The sequence below is a fragment of the Passer domesticus genome, chromosome 3 (genome assembly GCF_036417665.1).
Source record: "Passer domesticus isolate bPasDom1 chromosome 3, bPasDom1.hap1, whole genome shotgun sequence".
Taxonomy (NCBI): domain Eukaryota; kingdom Metazoa; phylum Chordata; class Aves; order Passeriformes; family Passeridae; genus Passer; species Passer domesticus.
Window position 1 is genome coordinate 4,112,108 of NC_087476.1, and position 17,944 is coordinate 4,130,051.

The following is a 17,944-nucleotide window of genomic DNA, read 5'->3' on the forward strand; positions in this document are numbered from 1 at the left end:
GCGCCAAGGGGCGGGCCGGGGGCGGGTTTCCCGCGTGGTGGCGGGAAAGGAGCCGCGTTTGGCGCGAAACGGGAGCGCGGCGGGGGCGGATCGCGGGCCCGGATCGCGGGGCCGGATCGCGGGGTCTGATCTGATCGCGGGGCCAGCCGGCTCCCCTCGGCTCTCGCCGCCTTCCCCGGCAGCAGCAGCGGCAGCGGCAGCGGAGGATCCGTCCCGGGGCGGCCGGCAGAATGGCGGCGCCGGCGGGCGGGCTGGAGGACGCGGAGCTGCGGGAGGCGCAGCGCGATTACCTCGATTTCCTGGACGATGAGGTGAGACGAGCTGGGAGGCGTGGGTGCTGCGTGCCCCCCGGGGTTGGGGGACACCTGATCTGTGTCCCCATGTCCCCTCCCCGCTGTATCCTCGGGGACTAGGGAGTATCTCATCCCTGTGCGCCCCCGCCCCATGGCTACTCCCGAAGTTCGGGAACATTTGGTCCCTGTGCCCATCCGTCCCCCCAAATCCATGCCCCTGGAAGCTGGGAACCACCTGATCCTCTCCGCCATGTACCCCAGGGGGTTGGGAGCCCCTGGTCCCTGTGTCCCCCCATTCCTACCAGGGTTTAGGGAGCACCTGGTCCATGTGTTGCCCCTTCCTGCTTCACCAGTGGGATAAAGGGCATCCAGCTCTGCAGGAATGGGCCCCTGGGGTTTTTTCATACAGGCGGACATGCAAAGTGAGTTGCTTTTTTGTGTCTTTCCCCCCACTCCCACTTGCAGGAAGACCAAGGGATTTACCAGAGCAAGGTGCGGGACATGATCAGTGAGAACCAGTATCGGCTCATCGTCAACATCAACGACCTGCGGCGCAAGAACGAGAAGAGAGCCAGCAGGTGGGCGTGGGACACCTGGGGCACTGTGCTTGAGAGGGGTTTCAAAGGTCCAGCCCTGGTTCTGCAGGTCATTTGTCACAAGAAAGCACCAAACCTTGTCCTCTGGTGAAAGCCAGGGCCTCCCCACCCTCACAAGGAACAATTCCTTCCTAATATGCCATCTAACCCTTCCCTCTGGAAGCATGAAGCTATTCCTCCTTGTCCTCTCCTTCCATGCCCTTGTCCCAAGTCCCTGTCCAGCTGTCTTGGAGCCCCTCTAGGCACTGAAAGGAGCTCTAAGGTCTTTTCCAGGTTGACCAACCCCACTTCTCTCAGCCTTTTTGGGATATTTTGGACTAGCCTTGCAAGTCTGGCCAGGGTCACGTGAGGCTTTCTAGATATGCTTGGAATTGTTCTCCTCCTGGCTCTTGGTGCCAGTGCACCTCACACAGAGCTGTGATGGACTTTAGGTTTTTTCACCTCCTGCTCCTGGTAAACTCGTGGAGCACGCAGGAATGTGGGAAAAGAATTGATGAGGAAGGGGTTGACTCACCTGCTCTGTGACCTCCCTGTGCTGCAGGCTCCTGAGCAATGCCTTCGAGGAGCTGATTGCCTTCCAGCGTGCCCTGAAGGATTTCGTTGCCTCCGTCGATGCCACCTATGCCAAGCAGTATGAGGACTTCTACATCGGGCTGGAGGGCAGCTTTGGCTCCAAGCACGTGTCCCCACGGACCCTGACAGCCTGTTTCCTCAGCTGCATTGTCTGCGTGGAGGGCATCGTGACAAAGTGTGAGGCTGGGGGACACCCAGGGGCTGCGGGTGTGGAGGGGCCAGGGGTTTGCTGTGGAGGAGCTGGAGCCCTGCAGGAGCTGTGGTGTGGAAAGGGACTTGGGACAAGGGGCAATGGTTTTACACTGACAGAGGGTAGGATTAGGTGGGATATTGGGGAGGAATTCTTGGCTATGAGGGTGGGGAGGCCCTGGCACAGGTTGCCCAGAGAAGCTGTAGCTGCCCCTGGATCCCTGGAAGCATCCAAGGTCAAAATGGAAGGGGCTTGAAGCTACCTGGGAGAGTGGAATGTGTCTGTGGCCATGGCAGGGAGTGAAACTGGATGATCTTTAATGTTCCTTCCAAACCAAACCATCCTGTGATTCTGTATGCTGCCAACCTGGGCCAGGGAGCTTGGCTGAAGGTCTTGAGTGTCGGGATGGTCTTTAAAATCAGCCACTCCTGCCCATGTTGGACAGTGAGTTGTGACCCAAGTAATTTTAATGTTGGAGACCCTTTTGGGGGCTGTCTGCTGACAGAGGGGTGGGACATCCCAGCCCTAACTCCTCTCTTTTCCAACCCCAGGCTCTCTGGTGCGTCCCAAAGTTGTCCGGAGTGTCCATTATTGCCCAGCTACCAAGAAAACAATTGAGCGCCGATACACAGACATGACCTCCCTGGATGCTTACCCTTCCAGCTCCATCTACCCTACAAAGGTGAGGAGAAGAAGCAGCAGGTTCCTCTAGGGAGAATGTGCCAGCTTCAGTATGGAGCTGCTGAGCCCCAGCCTCCAGTCCTGCTAAACAACCCTTTCCATCAGCCCTGTGCAGGGTGGGTGATGCAGCCTGTGTCCTCCCTGCTCTCCTGAAAAACGGTGCTCACCTTTTAATTTGGGTTCCTGCTTTAGGATGAAGAGAACAACCCGCTGGAGACAGAGTTTGGCCTCTCTGTCTACAAGGACCACCAGACCGTCACCATCCAGGAGATGCCTGAGAAGGCCCCAGCAGGGCAGCTGCCACGCTCGGTGGACGTGGTTCTGGACGATGACCTGGTGGACAAGGTGAAGCCTGGGGACCGTGTCCAGGTGGTGGGGACGTACCGCTGCCTGCCGGGGAAGAAAGGGGGCTACACTTCAGGCACCTTCAGGTGGGTCTTCCTGGGGCTTCAGCCCTCTCACCCTGTTTGGTTGGGTCTCTGGCAGGTGGTCATCGGAGAGCTGGGTCAAACAGTGGCTTAAATCACTTGGAAGTGGTTTGCACCTTGATACTATTTACCAGGTATGCTGAGCTGGAAAGGACCTACAAAGATCATTGAGTCCAGTTCCTGGCCCTGCACAGGACACCCCATCAGTGCCACCCTGTGCAGCCCTGAGAGTGTTGTCCAAACTCTCCTGCAGCTCTGGCAGCCTTGGGGCTGTGACCATTATTTTGGGAGCCTGTTCAGTTTAAAAGATACTCCACTGGTGGTACAGCACAGTCAGATCAAGAATGCTACAGCTGTCAAAGCTTCCCACCCCCTTCCAGGGCTTGCTAGAGAAAGTGGTGGCTCTGTGGAAGCTTCTGCTTTGTCTCTGTGGGGTTTGCAGAGCTGACCACAGCTGTGTCCCTTCTCCAGGACCATCCTCATTGCCTGCCACGTGAAGCAGATGAGCAAAGACCTCCGGCCTCTCTACTCTGCTTCAGATGTGGCCAAGATCAAGAGATTCAGCAAGAGCCGCTCCAAGGTATCTAAATCTTGTGTCCAGGCATGAAGTTTCAGCTTGGCATGTGGCTAAGCAGGTTCTTGTTGGGTTACAAGTTGCTCTTCAAGCCTTTTAGCAGGTTGTTGGATTTTCTTACTAATTTTCTTTGAATTTTCTGCTTGGACTGTGATCAGGTCCTGTTGTTTTTATTGCTGCTGCTGTACTGCTTGCTGAGCATCCTTCCTGCTGGCAGCTCTGCTGTGTCTTGACCCTACCAGCAGGTTTCCAGGGAGTTTGCCCTGCAGGAGAAACACCTCTTTTCTCACACCAGACTGAGGCAATGGGGTTCTGCCCCTGCCTCTCATGCTCAGAGCTTTCCTTTGTAGCACAGAGAGTAGCAAGCCTTGCTCTCGCTGCTTCCAGTGCTTGTTTGGGTGACAATGACAAGATGGTCCTGGACTTCATATAAATCCCACTGTGAAAGAAAACTCTGACCAACAGTCTTCTCCTTTCCAAATAATTTTCATCCATATGGCTCTATGATAGGAATAAGCTGAAAATTGGTCTGAAATGCTATTTGAAGTATTGCTTGTTCTTGCTTGCTCCAGCCCATGTGATGAGCTATGCTCTGTGTCTTCTCCCTAGGATATCTTTGACCAGCTGGCCAGATCCCTGGCTCCCAGCATCCATGGGCATGAGTACATCAAGAAGGCCATCCTCTGCATGCTGCTGGGAGGGGTGGAGAGGATCCTGGACAACGGGAGCCGCATCCGAGGAGACATCAACATCTTGCTGATAGGTCTGGGAGGGCTGGGCAGAGGCACCCTTGGTTGGGGGTGAGGGAAGGTTGTGGATTTAGTTTTGTGGAGTAGCTGAAGTTAGAAAGGACATCTGGAGGTTCCTGGTCCAGGGATGTGTGCAGAGCTGAGCAGGTGTCACTGGTAGGCCAGGTTGTTTTGGGACTTGTCCAGTTGGTTTTGAACACATCCAGGGATGGAGATGTGTCCAGATGTGGAGTCATCAGCACAAGAGAGGTGTGGACCTGTTAGAAGGAGTGCAGAGGAAACCTTAGACAGGAGTGCAAGGAATGGACCTCCCCTGCTCTGGAACCAGGCTGGGAGAGCTGGGGTTGTGTGGCCTGGAGAAATCTCCAGGGACACCTTGGAGCCCCTTGCCGTGCCTAAAGGGGCTCCAGGAGACCTGGAGAGGGATGTGGTACAAGGATCTGGAAAGACAGGACAGGGGGCAGTGGCTTTCCACTGCCAGAGGACAGGGTTAGATGGGATATTGGGAAGAAATTTTTCTCTGTGAGGGTGATGAGGCCCTGGCACAGGCTGCCCAGAGAAGCTGTGGCTGCTCCTGAATCCCTGGAAGTGTCCAAGGCCAAGCTGGACTGGGCTTGGAGCAACCTGGGATAGTGGGAGGTGTCCATGCTCATGGCAGGGGCTTGGAACAAGGTGACCTTTAATGTCCTTTCCAACCCAAACCATTTCCATGGTTCTAGGGGATTCCATGACCTCTGTGAGTCATTATCCCAGTGTTTGCCCATGGTCAAGGAGACTTTTATTGTTTCTGATGTCTCATTGGAGTTTCCTGTATTCTGAATTGTCTCCATTGCCTCTTGTCCCATCCCCATCACCTCAAGTCTCTTATCTCCATCTTCCCTGTTTCCTCCCATGCGTTTATTGATGATAGTGGGAAGATCATCTGCTTACCTTATTTTATGAAGTCTGAACAAAACCCTTCTCTCCCCTTCCCCTCCACCTGCCCCCACTCTGAACACCCCCAAACCAGACACAGGGTGATGGTGCAGTTATACCCAGGGCATGAGTTCCTAAACATGCCATTCTCCATCCCAGGAGACCCTTCTGTGGCCAAATCCCAGCTGCTGAGGTACGTGCTGAGCACAGCACCCCGAGCCATCCCCACCACTGGCAGGGGCTCCTCCGGCGTCGGCCTCACCGCTGCCGTCACCACAGACCAGGAGACAGGTGAGGAGCACTGGGGTGATGGCTGTTAACTGCTGGCAGGGACTCTGTGACATCCAAGGCTGCTCATCTCGATGATCTGGGAGGTCTTTTCCAACCTTAATGATTTTATGATGTTGGATCTGCAGTGACACTTGCAGGACCTACTCCACCAGAAGCTTTATGATTATTTGGATCATGGGATTCCGTGTTTTGCGATATTTTCTCCACTTCTCTTAGGTGGTGGTTTTCTTTACTCTTCTTCCACTTGGTGCTGCATCTGAGGGCTAGCAGCAGCCTTCCTCATGGGAAGACATTCCTAACCCTGATCCTTTCCCTTAGCATTCTATCTGCTGTAGAATTGAGTCAGAGAGCAACCCAGAAGAATTCTGCTGCACCTTGAGGTTCACCCTCATCCCAGGGGTGATGGGTACGGCAGGGCAGGAGATGTGTAGGACCAGTGGATGATGGCTGACCCTGCTTTCCCCCGTGCCATTCCAGGGGAGCGGCGCCTGGAAGCGGGAGCCATGGTGTTGGCTGACAGGGGCGTGGTGTGCATCGACGAGTTCGACAAGATGTCCGACATCGACCGCACGGCCATCCACGAGGTGATGGAGCAGGGACGGGTCACCATCGCCAAGGCTGGCATCCAGGCCCGCCTCAACTCCCGCTGCAGTGTCCTGGCTGCTGCCAACCCCGTCTACGGCCGGGTGAGTGCTGGTGTTACCCTGCCCTGGAGGAGGGAGGAGGCGGCTGGTGAATTCCAAAAGATCCCCCAAAGCAGTGACTTGGGTGCGTGGCACAGCAAAGACCTTGTTGGTTTGGTGTCTGTTGTGGAGCTTTGCTGGAGGAGAGAGGAGCTCCTGGGGTTTCTCAGCATGTTTTGGGTGTTTGGGCAGCCCACTGGACCCTCATGTTGATGATGAGCCTCAGTCTTGGTGTCTGATCAGGGATCACAAAAAATACTTGTTTTTCTTAGAAATAAGAGCCTTGCAGGAGGGGAAAAGTGGCTGTACTGTTGCAGCAGGCTGGGTTTGGTGTGGTGTCCATCCATCCATCCATCCATCCATCCATCCATCCATCCATCCATCCATCCATCCATCCTTTTAGGCCTGGCCCAAGGAGGTTCTTCCAACCTCCCTGGCAGCCACACGGGCCAGTGATGCTCTCCTGTAACCCCTCACACTGTCCTTCCCCAGTATGACCAGTACAAGACACCCATGGAGAACATTGGCATGCAGGACTCCCTGCTCTCCCGTTTTGACCTGCTCTTCATCGTGCTGGACCAGATGGACCCCGAGCAGGACAAGGAGATCTCAGACCACGTCCTGCGGATGCACCGCTACCGCAACCCCAACGAGCAGGATGGGGATGGTGAGTCCCAGCCCTCCTCAGCCAAGGTGGCAGCTCTTGGGGACTATTAGAACTTGCTTCAGAGGGTAAAATCCTGTTCTCTGTACATTCCCCTTTCCAGCCATGCCCCTGGGCAGTGCTGTGGAGATGCTGGCTACGGATGACCCTGACTTCATGCAGGAGGAGGAGCAGGAGCTGCAGGTCTATGAGAAACACGATGACCTCCTGCACGGGCCCAACCGCCGCAAGTGAGTCCTTCATCCCCTGGAGCTCCCTGAGGGTGTCCAGCACTGTGGGTTCATGGGTTTGGCCTGAGTATCCAGACAGTGCCAGCGGTGCTCCAGCTGATCCATGGGTAGGGTGCTAAGGGAGCCTTGCTTGGTCTCTTGTGCCAGGCAGGTGGGGAACATCTGGAGCTAAATTCCCTACACACCTAGATGCCCCTGGAGGGGTAGAAATGGATGGGAAGCCCATCCCCACTGTACCTAATGTAGATGTACGTGCATTCCTGCAGGGAGAAGGTTGTCAGCATGGAGTTCATGAGGAAGTACATCCATGTAGCAAAGATGATCAAGCCCGTGCTGACCGAGGAGGCGGCGAGCTACATCGCTGAGGAGTATTCCCGCCTGCGCAGCCAGAGCCAGATGAACTCGGACGTGGCCAGGGTGAGCAGCTCCTTCTTGGGCCAGGAGGAGGGAAACTGAGGCACAGGCCTCTCTTCTTATGGGTGTTTTCCACCTTGGCCTTGTGAGGCTCACACAGACACCTCTCTCTGTCCCCCCAGACCTCTCCCATCACAGCCCGGACCCTGGAGACCCTGATCCGCCTCTCCACAGCCCATGCCAAGGCCAGGATGAACAAGACTGTGGATATGCAGGATGCTGAGGCAGCTCTGGAGCTGGTGCAGTTCGCCTACTTCAAAAAGGTGGGGGGAAAGTGTCCCTCTGTTCCCAGGGGATCCTGAGATTGTCATTGGAAAGGCTGGATGTGGTGCAAGCTGAGCACCCTGGGCTGCTGGTGTGAACTTCCCTGGGCACAGTGTGGGATCAGGCCACCACTTCAGGATTTTGGGTGGTCCCCAAAAGCAGCTTGAGTGAAAATGAGGTCTGAGTCCATCCTACCTTTGCCACACAGGTGCTGGAGAAGGAGAAAAAGCGCAGGAAGCCAGTGGATGATGACTCAGAGACTGAGAAAGAGGAAGATCAGGAGTTGCAGGACAAGGAGGAGCGCAGGACAAGGAGGTAGGGGCCACAGCACGGGAATGGGAGGGACATGGTGCAAAGGGCACTAGCCTCCTCTGAGGTTGCCATGTTTTTGCTCAGCCAGGTGGTTTGTCCCAACCCATTTGTAGTAGAAGGACATCATAATTTAATGGATAAAGAACTGGCTGGATAGCCCTGGCACAGGGTGCCCAGAGAAGCTGTGGCTGCCCCTGAATCCCTGGAAGTGTCCAAGGCCAGGCTGGACAGGACTTGGAGTAACATGGGATTGAAGAAAGTGTCCCTGCCCATAGCAGAGGGTGGAACAGGATGATCCTTAATGTCCTTTCCAACCCAAACCCTCGGGTGACCCCTGCTTCCCCTCCCAGAAGGAAGAAGGCGCGCACGGAAGGCGAGGAGGGCTCCTACGACCCGTACGACTTCAGTGATGCTGAGGAGGAGATGCCACAGGGTGAGTCCCTGCGTTTGGTGACACCTGGCTCCTTGAGGGTGCTGCTGGGTCTGCACAGCCTGGGGAGCAGCAATGCTGCTGTTACCTGTGGTCCCTGGCATGGTACAGTACCATTCATAGCCACAGATCCACGTGGGACAGGGTTAGATGGGATATTAGGAAGAAAATCTTGGCTGTGAGGGTGGTGAGGCCCTGGCACAGCTTCCTGAATCCATGGAAGTGTCCAAGGCCAGGTTGCATGGGCCTTGGAGCAACCTTGGATAGTGGAAAGTGTCCCTGTCCATAACAGGGGTTGGAACTGGATGATCTTTTAAGTCCCTTCCTACCCAAACCATTCTGTGACTCTATTGCTGATTAAATTTTTTCCATCCACCTCCAAACCACAGCATAAATAACAGTACTGGGAGGCAGTTTGGCATCACCCCCGCTGCTGAGCCCAACACTTTTGCCCTCTGGGTAGTTGGACACCAGGCTCAGGGTGAAGGTAACTCTTCCTTCTGCTCCAGTTCAGGCACACCCTCCGAAAACGCCCGAAGCCTCAGGAGCTGGTGAAGGGAAGAAGTTGGAGTTGGCTGAGCCAAGGTGAGTGTGTCCACCTCCCCCAGTGGCTCCAGGCTGTTGTCCCATGCTGGAGATACATCTCTGATGCTCCCAGCTCCAGCTTTTGCCTTTCCTCCTGAGCGCTGCTCCTGGAATGGGGAAGGGCTGAGGCATCCTGGGCTGGGAACAAGTGCTAGGATTTTTGTGTATTCTCCAAGGCTGATTCCTTCTCCTCTGACCAGGTTGAAAGCGTTCAAGGCTGCTCTCCTGGAGGTGTTCAAAGCCTCCCATGCCCAGTCTGTGGGCCTGAAGAAAGTGATGGAATCCATCAACCGCGACAACCCCGAGCCCTTCTCGGCGGCCGAGGTGAAGGTGGCCCTGGCCCACATGCAGGATGACAACCAGATCATGGTGTCTGATGACATTATCTTCTTAATCTGAGCTTCTGCATGGAGGAGCCCAAGTTTTTCGTGGACTCTCAGCCTGGAGATTCTTCGTGTTTGAATGCTGCAGGTGGCTGAGCTGGATTTTGGGGAGCTGAAGTCTGTGCGCTTCCTTGCTGTGCATTTCTGGCACTAAAGAAAAGAGGCAGGAGCTCTGGAAGTTTTGCTGTCTTCAGAGTGGAGATTTGGAAAGAGGTTTCTGCAAGGAGACGAAAGGAAAAACTTAGGAGCAAATTATCAGTGTTTTTAATGTATTGTTTTTAGCTTTGGTGTTAAGACTTCCAGCTTTTAAATAAAAAATCTGGATTTTGGAATCCAGCATTCAGTAGTGGTGATGAGAATCAATATGAGAGCTCCACTGTTAGTGAAGCTTTTATTTCCTCCTTTTTTTTTCTATTTTTCCCCTATTGTATAGCTTAGATCTGCTTGTCTCACAGGAAAAGGTGCCTAAAGCCTGTCCTGTTGGTTCTGCCCTTCCTACCTATCTTGTGGAGGATGATTCCTGGCAATGGAGGGCCAGGTGTAGTCTGATCTGTTCCAGTGCCCATGGGTCAACTTGAATTTCCAGATTTCACACCCCTGATGGAGGTTTTGCCCCCAGGGAAGGAACCTGGAAGGTCTCAGAGCTGCCCAGGGAATGTGTCCCTGGCACAGGTAGATTCCATCTCTTCCTGCTCCTGCCTTTAGCCTGGGCTTGTGTCCTGGGGATGGCAAACTTTCAAGAAAAGCTGAACACACAATCAAACCAGTTCTGGCTGCTTGTGGTCCAGAGCTGCTGAAGGTTTGGGTTTTCTTTAATTTCTTTTTATTTTTGTCTTTGCGAATTTGAGCTTTGGAGAAACCCCTGAATAGGTTTGCTGTTGTCACTGCCTATCTCCAGACACATGCACAGCTCCCTTCTTTCTGGGTGCCATAGACCTTTATTTGGGTTATAAAAATGCCCATACTGTTCACCCCATGACTGGGTGTTCAGGAAGATGCAGAATTCCCACTTGTGGGGATACAGCTGCACATACACAGGTGGGATTTGTGCTGCTGTGGAAGGACTTCAGCTGCATGGTGAGCTCTAAATGCCAGATTTTGGAGCTCCTCTCATGCAACACAGCCATGACAGCAGGGTTGGAGGGGATTTTGCATGTTTGCAGCCTAAGGATCTCTGGGTGAGTGTATTGTGCTGGTACAGAGCAACCTTGGACCTTCAAGCGGGTCTGGCTCAAAGCTGCAAAAACTGGTAAAAGTTAAACACAAATCCTCTGCTTTGGAGATGGGATGGGAGAGCTGGAATTGTTCAGCCTGGAGAAGGATCTGGAGGGACTTAAGAGCCCCTTCCAGTGCCTAAAGGGCCTCCAAGAGAGCTGGAGAGGGACTTGGGACAGGACAAGGGGAATGGCTTCTCACTGCCAGAGGGTAGGGATAGATGGGATACTGGGGAGAATTTTTTTCCTGTGAGGGTGGGGAGGCCCCTGAATCCGTAGAAGTGTCCAAGGCCAGGTTGGATAGGCCTTGGAGCAACCTGGAATAGTAGAAGGTGTCCCTGCCCATTCCATAATTCCATGATTTTGTGTTTTCCTTGCCCTTACAGCTGGGGAACCGCTAATACTGAATTTCCCGTGAGAGGACACCAGGAGGAGCTGCAGGGTAGAGAAATGTGGTTAATTCCCTATCCTGTAGGCTGTGGGTGACTACCATCCCCCGTGTGCTGGTGGACACCTCGGTACATCCTTTGCAATTGGGAGAGGAGTCTTTGTTGACAAGGGAAAAACTGCCAGAGGTGGCTGGAGAGGCAGGAGCAATCTGCTGGAAGTACAAGCCGTGTCCTGTGCTGCAGCTGAAATTTTTATTTGACCCTGTCATCTGGAGATTTTGGAGGCTGTGATTTCAGCCTTTAGCTGCTGCAGGCTGTGGAAGGTGTCCCTGCCCATGGCAGGGGGTGAGACTGGATGGGTCTGTAAGGTTCTTTCCAACCCATATTATTCTGTGATTCAATCATCCATGGAACCCTGTGTAGCTATGATATTTTATGAAAAATCCTTCTGCTAGGATTTTTCCCTCCTGAGAGCTGAGGGCCTCGGGAAAGAAATGTAAACAACAACACTCTGCTGCTGTGGAATACAAGTGCATCTTCCATTGGTCCATGTGGATTGTTTTCTATTAGTGACCAATCACAGTCATCTGTGCCGAGGCTGTGAGCAGTCACAGGATTTTGTTAGGCATTCTATCCTGTTCTTGTTCTTTGTAGCCTTCTGATCGTTCTTCTCTCTCTGTTCTTTTAGTACAGTTTTAATGTAGTATTTTAATATAATATATATCATAAGATAATAAATCAGCCTTCTGAGAAAATGGAGTCAAGCCTCATGTCTCCACACATGGAGTGTTCTCCTCAACAAACCTGAACCTCAGTGTGTAACATATCCTGCAGTGCAAACAGTGTTGTTTCCTTACAGAAACTCAAGAGTAGAGAAGTTCTTGTAAGTGGAATTAAAATACTCTTTTATCTCCAAGTCCCCATCCCTGCTCCAAGCCCTTGATGTGTGAGAGGGAAAGGCTTTTTGAGATAACTTTATATTCCTATCTATAAGGGAAAAAACATCTTCCCTGTGAGGGTGGGGAGGCCCTGGCACAGCTTGCCCAGAGAAGCTGTGGCTGCCCCTGGATCCCTGGAAGTGTCCAAGGCTGGGGTTTGGAGCAGCCTGGGATAGTGGAACTGTATGATCTTTAATGTCCCTTCCCACCAGAGCCATTCTGTGATTCTAGGAATAAAAATATTTTCCCTCCCTTACAATGACTCATGTATGGTAGTCTCTTTTTGATTAGAATTTTTTTTTTTAGTTAACTTCAGCTCAAGTTCAATTGTAGGAAATTCTGGGTCAAAGAGGGAATCCCTGCTGAAGTTACAAGCTGCTGAAGGCACAAGAAGTGAGTGGAAAGTGGTGGTGGGGGTTCATAATCCGGTGTTTGGTGTGACAACGTCATTGCTTCGTCACATGTAACCATTTCCACTCACCCCTGTTCCTGCACAATCCAACCCATTTTTATGGCAGTGCCCTTTCCTTTCACGGTGAACATTCAGGGGGAAAAAAAGGAGGTCAGCTTCTGGGCTAAAAAGAGTGGATTTCTGGTAATTCTACCCTCTCTTGCTCCTCCACGCTCTGTGTCACATCTCAGTAGGTGCGCTGGTGAATATTTGGGACAGTCAGAATAGGAACGTGTGTCACAGCACTGGTGTGGCCTCAGGTGGCCTGGGTAACCTGAAATGTGACAAATGTACAGGAGAAGAGTGGCTGGGCTCTGAGCTGTCAGTTGAACCAGACCACAAAGTCATGACAACATCCTGCAGTGATGTAAAACATCACTCAGTGGAGATTTCTGCTGCTGTGATTCAAGAGAGGGTGACAATGCGGGGACCATCAGTCTCTTCTTGGAAAGTTCTGTGAATTTGCAAGAGGTTTCTGATTTTATTTTTTTTGTAGGACTGAAAATGTCATGAATCTGTTGATTCCATGGATGACTTGAGATGAATTTGTTGAAGAGTACTACAGTTTAGTCCTTTACTTCTGGCTTGGCTACATAGCTTTGGGAAAGGTTTCTCTCAGGGATTTTATCCACAAATAAGCTTCATCAAGTTGTTATGTGTTTGGTTTTTTGTGTTTTTTTTTTTTTTTTTTTTTTTTTGTTTGGTTTTTTTGTTTGTTTTTTTAGTTTTTTTCTGCCATAAAAATAGCTTTTACTTCCAAAGAGACCTGCTGGTGCTCCAGGGAAACACCACATGCAACAACTTTCCAGTTGGTGGCTGCTCCTTTCTGGATCACAGGCTGCAGAATCCTGTTTCCACTTCCATTTCCATGCCTGCCTCTCCTGTTAATTATTAAGTGAGGATCGTGTGATTGAGAGGGATTAAATCTTCCATGAACACAAAGGAACAGGACCAGGTGGAGGAATTCAAATGAAGCTCCTGACCCAGCTCTTTCAGGGCTGTTCAAGGGTGATGGTCAACACAAGTCCCACCATATCCCACATGAGTCCCACCACACAAGTGAGGAGAGGCTTTCCTCACACCACCTTGCTGGCTACAGGGCCATGGGACTTATTAGAATGTTTTGGGATTGTGCAAGACTTATGGGATGTACAGGATCAGGAGCAAAGTGTGCAAAGGAAAGGATGAAGGTGGATCAGTAAGAAACTCTGTGTGTGTGAGTGCTAAAGAGATCAAAGTGGACAAGCTCCAGATTATTCCATAAGTCTGGGCCCCTCATGCTCCAGCATTCACCACCATGTATGTCCAAGGAGCCCATCCAGCAGAAATGCTGCTCATAGGTGCACCCAGTTTACAGGGCCAGAGGAGGGACAAGAGACCAATATTCCAACAGCACAGCTCAGGCAGGGACTGGGGGTCAAAGCTGAGCCAGAATGGAGCTCCTGGTGAGGGTGGTCAGGGCCCTAACAGGGCACCTATGAGTTTTCAGAATTCTCCACAATGTGTCACCACAGCAGGGAAGGCATCCCAGCTCCTGGGATATCCCCAGAAGGAATTCCCCATGGCACTTATTCTTCCCCTGCCCAGTCCCTGCAGGACACAAGGATCCCTAAGACGAAGTGGGCGTGGATTTGCAGTGAGGGGAGGTTAAATGGCTCCATGTTCTGCCCTCATTTTGAAGTCCCTGTTGGGTACCTGACTTTGCAGCTTGCTGATCTCTGCTGTTGGACCTGTTTGAGGCACATGGAAGTGCATCCACATGAGTTTGTGGTGAAAGAACTCCATTATTAGAAAGAGGGCCGTGGAAAGGAGTGGAAAAAAAAAAAAAACCAACCAAAAAACACCTGCCTAAACAGTTTGGTGGTTTGTTTTTTTTTTTTTCCCTTTATCTCTTGATCTGCCTCAATAAATGCTATTGGCTGATTTGGGATGCTGGTAATAGTATTTGCCCTTCCCTTTTTTGGAGGCAGATGCAAGGAAGTGGGCTAAAAATTGCTCCATCAGCATCTATCCTTGAGTCAGGTAAGCCAGCTGTGCTGCAATGGAAAGGATGGTAGTGCCTCAGCTTTGCTATAAAATGGAGAGCAGAACTGGCTTTGAGACAAGCAGGGTTGAAAGGGTCTCAGAAAAGAAGAATTCTCTTGTCCTGTCACCCTAACATCCACCCAAAGCAGCAGGGAGGTTACCATGGCTTTCAGCAGCTCTGCTGGGGTAAGTACTTATATCTAAAATAAAGGATAAGATGCATTTGCTGCAAGAGAGAAAGCAGGGTGCAGATCCCCTGGTTTGAGCAGAAAACCCTTTTAGTCTTGCTGGGAGCTGACTGGGATGCTGGGTGTGTCTGATGCACCTGCTTGGTGACTGAGTGACAAGGGTGTGGTGGACTATCCATTAATTATTTATCTCTCACTCATCAGCACTGCTGATGTGGGCTTGGCAGAGTCCTTTTTGCAGACAACATGCTGAAATTTCACTGTGGACACCTGTGCATTTGAATTTCATCCTGGGTAGCATTTGCAGCACTGTCAGCTCCTGTGATTTCCTTAAAAGCCCTGCATTTATTTTGTCTTCTTTTTAGGAACTGGACTTAATGATCCTTGTGATTCCCTTTCCATTTAGGATGTTCCATGATTCTATTGTTTACTGAAACTCTGCCTACTGGAAATGGCCCAAGAATCCAAGATTTTCTTGGGAAAAGGACTATGGGTGGTCAGTTTTTACTGTCCTGAGAAAGCAATGGCTGGGCAAGGTTTTAAGCTTAGGCACAGGGGTCAGCTGAGTCCTTACCCCAATTTTTAGATGGAAAGATGGTGCTGTCTGACCACAGAGTAGGATCTTCATAGCTTGTTGAACAGATGCTCTTCCTGGTGCAGAATCAACTATGAACCAGAATTTAAATCAGAGTTTAGCATCAGTTATGATGAGATTTATCAACATCATTTTGCTATTTGCTCATCTTGGCCCATTTCACACAAATATAAGGATGAAGATGGTCCAGTCTAACCAAGACTTGGCTCTTTGTGCTGTCTCTTTCCTGACTGGGCAGAACTAATGACACCTTTCTCTCTCCCAGTTCGGATCACTGGTTTTGGTGCTGGTTTTAGCCCTCACTGTGAGGAGCTCACCCCACAGAAAGGCTGGTGCCTCTGCAAGGCTGAGGGAAGGCTGCCTGAACCAAAAGGATCCCAAATTCCCCACAACAGTGAACGTTGACATTCGGATCAGCAACTCAGATCATGCCTTTGGGATGGTCCAAGATGTCAGGAACCGGTCCCTCGCTCCTTGGGATTACAGGTAGCTGTTCAGTTGTTCTCTAAAGTGTGAGGGATGTGCCACACCACAGATGGTTTTTTGGGGTGACTGTGGTTCATTCTCAGCCTATGCCCAGTGTCCCATCAATATGGTTCTGATGTTGGTTGAGATTTCTTTAAAAGAAACTGTTTGCAGTGCAAGGGGCTATCACTGGAATGGTTTCTAATCATCTTGTCAGTCTTTATCAACCACAGAATCATTGAGGCTGGAAAATCCCTCTGAAGTCTTTGAGTCCAACCATCCCCCCAGCACTGCCAAGGCCACCACTGACCCGTGTCCCCAAGAGCCACATCCACATGGCTTTTAAAGCCCTTCAGGGATGGTGATTCCATCACCTCCCTGGGCAGCTGTGCCAGGCCTTAAGAACCCTTTCAGGGAAGAAATTTTTCTTAATAACCAATCTAAACCTCCCCTGGAGCAACTTGAGGCTGTTTCCTCTTGTCCCTTCTTCCCTGGCAGCAGAGCCTGACCCCCCTGGCTGTCCCCTCCTGTCAGGGAGTTGTGCAGAGCCACAAGGTCCCCCCTGAGCCTCTTTTTCTCCAGGCTGAGCCCCTTTCCCATCTCCTTCAGCTGCTTTTTGTGCTCCAGACCCTTCCCCAGCTCCTCTGAGCAGCTTTCTAACCCCTCTGCCCCAAGCTTATAGTGCTGCATGGGGTTGAAATAATAATGAAATTAATTATTCCTCTAGAAAAAGAATAGTGTGACTACACTGACATTTCACATTTTCCTAACAGAAAGCAACAAACAAATTAGTTAAAATTTGTTAAAATTAATTAAAATTCAAATTAATTGAAATTAAAACCAAACAAAAATGAATAGGCCAGTTGTGAGTTCTATATTATTTAACCCAGCTCCACTCCACTCACCAGCTCCTAAGGAATGGTACAGCAGTATTACCCTCCAGCGCTGATTCCATTTCTAGGAAATCATTATGAAACCGCTGAGGATAAGGAAATCCTTTGTGTCTCACAGTGAGAAAGCACAGGTTAAATAGCCTGACAGAGACATAAACAAGAAGATCCTACCAAACCACGACGTCCAGGTGCTTAAACCAGTTTTGTGCCCCCGTTCCCAGGCTGGACGAGGATCCCAACCGCTTCCCGCGGGTGATCGCCGACGCCCGGTGCCGCCTGTCGGGCTGCGTGAGCCCCCTGGGGCAGGAGGACCACGGCCTCAACTCGGTGCCCATCAAGCAGGAGATCCTGGTGCTGCGGCGGGAGCAGCGCGGCTGCGCGCCCTCCTACCGCCTGGAGAAGAGAGTCATCACCGTGGGCTGCACCTGCGTCACCCCCGTCGTCCAGCACCAGTCCTAGCAGCAGCCATCAGGGCAGGGAAAGAGGAAGGGGTTCCCCGTAAAAATCCCTCTGGTGGAACCCCGCAGCTGCCCGCCTCGCGCTCCAGGAGTCCGACACATCATCCCCCTTCCAAATGTTGGAAATGATCTCCCGAACGTCATGGTTCTTGGTATTGTTCATTTATGGATTTCAGGATGGGTAGCTGGTGGTGGAGGGGAGGAAGAGTTTTGTTGGTGGCCTCAAGCAGTGAGACTTGGCAGTAAATTCCCCTAACTGAATACATACCCACCAGCACTGCCACAAAAAATTCTTCATCCTGCACCTTTTCCCTCCCTTCTTCATCCCTATCCCATTTCCCTTCTCTGGCCATCCCTGATCACTGAGATATTACTGGTGGCAGTCAGACATTGTTGCCACCAGGTCTGGTTGTCACCACAGTCTGGGTTTATGTCACTGCTGCAATTAATTTATTGCAAAACATTTTGGGAGGTAATTGATTCCACTTGTCGAGTGCTAAAATGGCAAAGAACCAACAGATATCTATATTTCTATTTATGTCTTCTATTTATGGCTGTATTTATGGCTCTGTGTGTGCTCAGGGTATAAAAATATTTGATAAATTTAATCTGTATTTATTCAATAACTTATCTGCTGAATAAAAATAATATTTTATATTAAAAAGTGGTTTTTCATGGTAGTTCAGAATGACAACAGACACAGAGAATGGGTTTGTGCTGCAGTAGCACTGAGAGATTTTGGCACAGATCAGATGTTTTCCTGTGCAGTGAGATGAGTAGGAGGGAGCAGAAGAGAACTTGCAGCCTAAGTAGATGAAAAGACACAATGAAGAGGCTGAAAGCAGTGAAGGGAGGTTCTGCAGGCACTGGTGGCAATGGAATGAGGTTTTTTAGACCTATGGGATGGTCTCTAGGGATTGTGGGAAATTGCAATTGCCTTTTTCCTCCCTGAGCTGCACAAGAAACAGAGCCTGGAACAGCTCACTGCTCAGGAGTTGGACTGGGTGATCCTTGTGTCCCTCAGGGTATTCCATGATCCTATAACTCTCTACTATTTTATCAAATTACTGCAA

At 51.1% G+C, this 17,944-nt stretch overlaps 2 protein-coding genes across 2 annotated transcripts; both read left to right on the forward strand.

The window, feature by feature from the left end:
* Positions 1 to 66: 66 nt before the first annotated feature.
* Positions 67 to 9,587, forward strand: MCM3 (minichromosome maintenance complex component 3). The gene is made up of 17 exons (XM_064411621.1): positions 67 to 311; positions 759 to 871; positions 1,431 to 1,639; positions 2,204 to 2,334; positions 2,526 to 2,764; positions 3,233 to 3,341; positions 3,945 to 4,098; positions 5,159 to 5,290; positions 5,768 to 5,976; positions 6,466 to 6,640; positions 6,741 to 6,867; positions 7,134 to 7,284; positions 7,404 to 7,544; positions 7,754 to 7,860; positions 8,208 to 8,290; positions 8,797 to 8,872; positions 9,073 to 9,587. The coding sequence occupies exons 1-17, from the start codon at positions 231 to 233 to the stop codon at positions 9,269 to 9,271; spliced, it is 2,436 nt and encodes an 811-aa protein (XP_064267691.1). The 5' UTR covers positions 67 to 230; the 3' UTR covers positions 9,272 to 9,587.
* Positions 9,588 to 14,434: 4,847 nt separating this feature from the next.
* LOC135298262 (interleukin-17F-like) lies at positions 14,435 to 16,872 on the forward strand. The gene is made up of 3 exons (XM_064415872.1): positions 14,435 to 14,458; positions 15,321 to 15,541; positions 16,635 to 16,872. The coding sequence occupies exons 1-3, from the start codon at positions 14,435 to 14,437 to the stop codon at positions 16,870 to 16,872; spliced, it is 483 nt and encodes a 160-aa protein (XP_064271942.1).
* The last annotated feature ends 1,072 nt before the right edge of the window (positions 16,873 to 17,944 follow it).

Bases quoted from the DNA above. Each gene is read 5' to 3' on its own strand.
- LOC135298262 (XM_064415872.1), top strand. From the start codon at position 14,435: ATGGCTTTCAGCAGCTCTGCTGGG. The intron at 14,459-15,320 runs GTAAGTACTTAT...TCTCTCTCCCAG, and splicing joins CTTTCAGCAGCTCTGCTGGG to TTCGGATCACTGGTTTTGGT. The intron at 15,542-16,634 runs GTAGCTGTTCAG...CCCCGTTCCCAG, and splicing joins CTCGCTCCTTGGGATTACAG to GCTGGACGAGGATCCCAACC.
- MCM3 (XM_064411621.1), top strand. From the start codon at position 231: ATGGCGGCGCCGGCGGGCGGGCTGGAGGACGCGGAGCTGCGGGAGGCG. The intron at 5,977-6,465 runs GTGAGTGCTGGT...GTCCTTCCCCAG, and splicing joins CCAACCCCGTCTACGGCCGG to TATGACCAGTACAAGACACC. The intron at 6,641-6,740 runs GTGAGTCCCAGC...TCCCCTTTCCAG, and splicing joins CAACGAGCAGGATGGGGATG to CCATGCCCCTGGGCAGTGCT.